Here is a 7,518-nt window from a genome sequence, read left to right on the forward strand (position 1 = left end):
GTGGGGCTGGTGCGGGATCGGGCAGTGTTTCGTTCTGCTGTGCATGGGGTCGCTATGAGTCGGAAACGACTCGACGGCACTTAACAACAACAACAACTATCAAATAATTAATATTAAAAGACTTCAAGCATCACCTCAAGAACATTTAAATCATCCAAATTAATTCTCCTTCATATTCTTTTTGATATATAAAACTAAGCTCTAAAAATTAAATTTAAGGCACAACATTTTATATCATTATGCCATATGTACTTTAAAATATTGTTTTATTTTCTATTTCTAGCTTAAATGCAGGAGCTCTGGTAGCATAGTGCCTAAGGCACTTGACTGCTAACCAGGAGGCTGGCGGTTCAAACCCACCAGCCACTCCTCGGAAGGAAGGTTAGGCAATCCTACTTCTGTAGTGATAACTGCCTCGGAAACCCAAGGTGGGGTCGCTAGGAGTCGGGGCCGACTCGATGGCAAACAACAACAGCTTAAATGTTAGTATATTAAATGAAAATCATTCACTATAAGCCAATTTCAGAAAAACAAAATTAAACACGTGTTAGTTTTGACTAACGTTTTTCGCTAAAATATGAGTTGAATATATCTGTCTGATAAGAAAAACAGTATGAAATTCTTTGAAAGGATGAGTAAGATGATGAGAAATAGTGAGTGGTTAGAGTTTAATGAAGCAATTTTCTGGATTCTACTAGAACCATTTAAATTGTGAACTAGACTGAAAGTATCATTCAAAAGCAGCTAAAAAACACCGAAGAAGGTTCAAGTGACTGTAGTACTTAAGACGAATAAAGATTGTTGGTATAAGACCCAAAGTTCTGATGCCCCTTGGAGCTTTAATTCCTTGGGAGGGATGAACATTTCACCTAAAGTTTGTCATCAAAGCAGAGCAAAATTATTTAAAGAGACAGAGTTCAGCTCTTTAGATGTCTATAGTATAAATGTTTGATACAAAAAATTCTCCCATGAGCTTTATAAAACTGGTTTTTGGACATTTGGGTTGTAATTCTGTTTATGAAAACTCAATTCTGTTTAATAAAACTTATATTTTATTAATCAATTAGTACTAAGAGTTTATTGGAAGGAAGGTTGGGCAATCTACTTCTGTAGTGACACCACCTCAGATACCCAAGGAGGGGTCACTATGAATTAGGGCCAACTCGATGGCACATAACAAATAAAACAACAAAACTAAGAGCTTGAATTTAAATGTTATATCCCAAGTTTGACCACTAATTCTAAAAAGATTTTCCCATGTATTATAAACTTGGTGCCATTAATTCTTATAAATCTATTATCAGTCTTTATTTTTTACTAATTTTCTAGATTATCATGACAGATATATTACCTGGTCATACTCCAAGGCTCCTGGGTAGAGTGGCCATCCAAGGAATAATTCTGCAATCACACATCCCAATGACCACATGTCTATGGCTTCACAAAATGGTAACCCCAATATAATCTCTGGAGCTCTAGAATTAAAAAAAAAAAAAAAGGATAATTTCCTTTAAAATTTCATGATTTCATCTGATGTTCTAAGAAAGGTTAATAAAATTACACAGAATCAAATTTTATTTATAATAACTCTCCATTTTTTAGAATTTTTTGAAATTAGCTACAATCCTGAATTAAACTGAAAAGAGTCCTATGAGTACTGCATTGCTATGATAAAGTCCTTACACCTTAATCATCATCCCTTATAGAGTTTTATTAACATAACACAAAAATTGTAAAAGGTATAGAAGACAATGAGACTATAAACCAGCTGCATCCAATTAATTTCAACTCATGGTGACCGTGTGTCTATCAAAGTAGAAATGGGCTCCGTAGAGTTTTTGCACATGAGAAAAAGCAAACTGACACAAGAACCAGCAAAATATTGAGACTTCCAGCAAGATGTCAAAATAGTCAGACAAGCTACATAGAGCCTCTTCAACAAAGCAACGAGAAACCAATTGACACAGATACAGAAGATAATCCTGGAGCCCTCAGCTTTGAAAGGAAGGATACAGAAATGGATCAAACAACAAATAGTAGAAGACCCTGAATGAAAACAGTGAGTAAGGAGATAAATGGTGCTGTGGACTGTCAGATCTCCTGGTAGCACAGACAGCCTGAATATTTCCAAGGGGTGGTAAGATCTGAGAATTAACCTAAAAACCAGCCCTCCTCCACTACACAAGTAGCTGATGACTGAAAAGGGAAACAACAAAGAAAGAGACAAACTCAGCTGTGGACTTTCAGCTGTCCAGAGGGTGCAGCCATTTTGAATGTCTACAAGCAGTGGCTGGGTACAGCCATTTTGAATGTTTACAAGTGGTGGCCATTTTGGATATTTATAGTGACAGCATTCTCATTCGGATTCCAGGAACCTAAGAATAGGCTCCACTTGCCAAAGACAGCACAGACATATGGGAGGCCGAAGACTGGAAGGGAGAGGTGGGAAGTGCCTAAGTGCTACCAACTTGTGAACAGAGGAGCAAAGTACCCTGTTTAATCAGATACATCCAAGCATAACAAAGAAAACAAGAATCTTGGGCGAATCACTCCAACATAAAATCACCAATTAAATATAAACAACAACAAAAAAAAATCACTGACCATCACAGTTCACACAAAGAAGCAAGATAAAGCGTGGGAAACAAGGGACCAGAATACAGACCCAGAACACATCCCTGAAGAAGCAGCAGCATTGGAACTCCCTGATAAGGAATTCAAAAGAATTGTATTTAGGTAACTTCAAGATTGAGAGACAGATCAAGGAAAATATTGATGAAATTGGAGAAAACCCTACAACAATTTCTTGACAATTTAAATTGTAAGAAAATACAAAAACAAAATGATGGAATAAATGAAAAAAACAGAAATGTTACAAAATCTACAGATAGAAATCCAGAAGATTAATACTAAATTCTCAAAAAGAGATAACACATTGAACAGGCAAAGGAGTAGAATTGAATCAACGGAAGAGAGAATAGTGAGATTGAAGATGAATACCTCAATAACTCTTCTGAAAAGAGATCAATCAGAAAAAAAAGATCAAAACAAAATTAAGAAATCCTAAGGTTTATGTGGGATACCATCAAAAGGAATAACCTACACGTCATTGGAATTCCAGAACAAGAAGAGACCAATAAAACCACAGAGAAATTGTCAAAGATTTGCTGGAAGAAAATTTCCCTGATAGGATGAAAGATGTGAATATATCCACCATTCAAGAAGTCCAACGAACCCCACACAGGATAGATCCCAAAAGAAAATCACCAAGACATATCATCATCAAACTCACCAAAACCAAAAACAAAGAAAGAATCCTGAAAGCAGCATGGGAAAAGTGAAAAGTTACCTACAAAGGGCAACCAATAAGACTAAGCTTTGATTTCTTGGTAAAAACCATTCAGGCAAGAAGGCAATGGAATGGTATATATAAAAAACCCTGAAAGAAAAAAATTTCCAACCAAGAATTAGATACACAGCAAAACTGTCCCTCAAATATGATGGTGAAATTAGGACATTTCCTGATAAGTAGAAATTAAGGGAAATTGTTAAAATCAGACCAACCTTACAAGAGATGCTAAAGGGAGTCCTTTAGACAGAGAACCAACAATAGCAAACAACAACCAACCATTAAACACACATGATGACATAACCCAGAAACCAACCCAGTTATGGAAGTATCCAAAGTAAATAAACATACAAGATTGTAAACAGAGAACCAGAGACATTGATTGGCAAATGAGGAGCTCTGGTGGCATACTGCCCAAGGCATTTGACTGCTGACCAGAAGGCTGGCAGCTCAAATCCACAAGCCACTCCTCGGATGGAAGGTTGGGCGATCTACTTCCATAGTGATACCACCTCAGAAACCCAAGGAGGGTTGCTATGAGTCACATCCGACTCGATGGCAGTGAGTTTGGTTTTTTTGGTACAAACTAAAAAAGAGGGACAAAAACTGTGTAGTTACAGAACTTCTAAATGGTGAGGAAGTCAAAACAATTCCAAGATAGAACAGACTGCTCTAAACTTGAGAAGAAAATTATAAATCACAGGGTAACCTCGAAGAAAAATGATAACATTCACATCAAAATAAAAAAGAAGATAAGCACAAATATTTAGCAAATACTAAAACAATAGTAATAAAGGAATTGATAACATGATTCATAAACAAAGCAAGCTCAGCACAGAAAATTATATGGAACAAAGAAATCAGTAACACCACACACACACACACACACACACACACAAACCACAACAAAATGACAGCAACTAATTCATACTTGTCAATAATTACACTGAATGTCAATGGACTAAAGGTACCACTCAAGAAATGGAGAGTTGCAGACTGGATAAGAAAATATAACCCATCAACATGCTGTCTACAAGAGAAACACCTTAGAGAAAAAGACATAAAAATAGACTTAAAATCAGAGGTTAGAAAAAGATGCATCAAGCACATGGCAATCACAAAACAGCAGGAGTAGCAATATTGATTTCTGACTTTAAGACAAAAACCACCATAAGAAACAAGGAAGGACATTATATAATGATTAAAGGATCATTTGAACAAGAGGGCATAACCATAATAAATGTCTATGTACCCACTGAAAGAGCCCCAAAATACATAAATCAGACTTATCATAATTGAAAAGACAAATAGATGACTCCACAGTCGTAGTAGAAGACTTTAATACACCACTTTCAATCAAAGATAGAACTGGAAAGAAACTCAACAAAGATGCAGGAGAACTAAACAATACAATCCACCAACTTGACCTTATAGACATCTACAGAGCACTTCACCCAACAACAGCAAAATATACTTTCTTTTCCAGTGCATATGACACATTCTCCATGACAGACCATATGTTAGGCCACAAAGCAAGCCTTAATCAATTTAAAAAAAACTGAAATACTGCAAAGCATCTTCTCAGATCACAATGCTACAAAATTAGAAATCAACAATAAGATCAATGGAAAAAGAGTAAACACATGGAAACTGAATTAACACCCTCCTTTGAAAGACTGGGTAAACGAAGAACTGAAAAATGAAATAAAATATTCCCTGAATCAAATTAGAATGAAAACACAACATACCAAAATCTGTGGGACACAGAAAAATTAGTGATCAGAGGCCATTTTTTTCTTTTAATTGTGCTTTGGGTAGAAATTTATAGAGCAGAATTTGTTTTACATTCAACAGTTTGTGTACATTTGGTTTCAGTCCCCAATTACCATCCCCAACCCTAATCCACTCTCCTGCTTTTCCTTCCCAGTGACCCCCCCATCCCTGTTCCCTTCTTAGTTATGCACTCCAGTCTGTCCAGCTTTTCCTCCATGTGAATGTTACCCTTCTGATGCTCCATGACCAATTGCTCCAAGGAATGTATCTCTGTAAAGTAGGTGGGTACATTACCCTGGGTTGGGTGTTCTGTATGTAAGTCTTACTACTGTTGGGCTGAGGGGCAGCCCTTGGGAGTGAGTTTTATCCCAGGGATCAGAGGCCAATTTGTAGCAATAAATGTATACATCAAAAAAGAATAAAGTGCCAAAATAAACACCTTAACCCAACATCTCTAACAATTAGAAAAAGAGCAGCAAAAAAAGCCTACAGTCACCAGAAGAAAAGAAATAATAAAGATTCAAGCAGAAATAAATGAAACAGAAAAAAATCGGCAACACTAGAAGTTGGTTTTTTTAAAAAAGATTAATAAAATTGACAAGCCACTGGCAAATTTAACAAAGGAAAAGAGGGAGAGAATACAAATAACATGAATAAGAAACAAACTGGGTGACATCACAACAGAACCAAAAGAAATTAAAAGGATAATATCAGGATATGACTCAATGGCAGTGAGTTTGGCTTTTTTTTTTTTTTTTTAACTGAAGAACTATACTCCAACACATTTGAAAATCTACAAGAAATAGACAGATGTCTAGAAACACACTACTTACCTAAACCAACAAAAACTGAGTGGAAATTTTGAACAGACCCATAACAAAAGAAGAAATTGAACAAGTCATAAAAAAATTATCAACAGGAAAAAAAGCCCTGGCCCATATGCTTTCACTGGAGAATTCTACTGAATGTTCAGAGAAGAGCACCAATCCTACTCAAACTATTCCAGAACACTACAAAAGGATGGAATCCTCTCAAATTCATTTTATGAAACAAGCATAACCTTGATACCAAAACCAGGCAAAGACATCACTCAAAAGGAAAACTACAGATCAATATCCCTCATGAATATAGACGTAAAAATCCTCAACAAAATCCTAGCCAACAGCCTCCAACAACATATCAAAAAAAGAATACATTATGACCAAGTGGGCTGCATACCAGGTATGCAAGGATGGTTCAACATTAGAAAAACAATTAACGTCATCCATCACATAAATAAAACAAAAGAAAAGAACCACATGATCATATCAATCGATGCAGAAAGGCATTTGATAAAATCCAACACCCATTCCTGGTTTTAAAAAAGAAAGAAAGAAAGAAAGAAAAACTCTTAGAAAAATAGGAATAGAAGGGAAATTCCTTGACATAATAAACGGTGTATATGCAAAACCAACAGCCAACATTATTCTCAATGCAGAGAGACTTAAATCATTCCCCTTGCGGATTGGAACAAGACAAGTTTGCCCTCTGTCACCACTTCCATTCAACCTTGTATTGGAAGTCCTAGCCAGGGCAATAAGGCAAGAAAGGGAAATCAAAGGTATCCAAATTGGTAAAGAAGAAACAAACTATGCCTATTTGCTGATGATATGATGCTATACATAGAAAACCCAAGAAACTTGGCAAAGAACTACTGGAACTAATTGAGAGATTTAGCATACTGGCAGGATACAAGATTAACATACAAAAATCAGTTCGAGTCCTCTACACCAGCAAAGAGATTGCTGAAAAGGATATAAAGAAATCAATAGCATTTACAATAGCTACCAAAAAAATAAAATACTTGGGAATAAATCTCACCAGGGACACAAAAGACCTGTACAAAGAAAACTACAAAACACTATTTCAAGAAACCATAAGAGATCTACATAAATGGAAGAACATACCATCCTCAGGGATAGCAAGATTGAACACTGTGAAAATGTCAATTCTCCCCAAAGCAATCTATACATTCAATGCAATCCCAATCCAGATCCCATCAACATTCTTTAAGGGTATGGAAAAAGCAATTACTAATTTTATATGGAAAGGAAAGCGACCTCGAATAAGCAAAGCATTATTGAAGAAGAAGAACAAAGTAGCTCTCACACTGCCGGATCTCAAAACCTACTACACAGCCATAGCAGTCAAAGCCTGCTATTGGTACAACAACAGTCACAAAGACCAGTGGAACAGAACTGAGAACCCAGAAACAGATCCATCGACCTAGGGTCAGTTGATTTTTGACAAAGAGATGTTATTATTAGAGATGGTCTCCTAAACAAATGGTGCTGGCAAAACCGGATATCCAGTTGCAGAAAAATGAAACAAGATCCATACCGCACACCATACACAAA

At 36.2% G+C, this 7,518-nt stretch overlaps 1 protein-coding gene across 1 annotated transcript in view; it reads right to left on the reverse strand.

Annotated features, from left to right (window-relative positions):
* The window catches only part of HIPK3 (homeodomain interacting protein kinase 3), a 100,605-nt gene that overhangs the window by 42,322 nt on the left and 50,765 nt on the right, over positions 1–7,518 (reverse strand). Inside the window, exon 2 of the mRNA XM_042781303.1 lies at positions 1,352–1,475. Within this exon, the coding sequence (XP_042637237.1) occupies positions 1,352–1,475 (124 nt within the window). The remainder of the gene's footprint in view (positions 1–1,351; positions 1,476–7,518) is intronic.

Source organism: Orycteropus afer, unplaced genomic scaffold (genome assembly GCF_000298275.1).
Source record: "Orycteropus afer afer isolate SDZICR_OR568_19922 unplaced genomic scaffold, OryAfe1.0 scaffold00103, whole genome shotgun sequence".
Taxonomy (NCBI): domain Eukaryota; kingdom Metazoa; phylum Chordata; class Mammalia; order Tubulidentata; family Orycteropodidae; genus Orycteropus; species Orycteropus afer.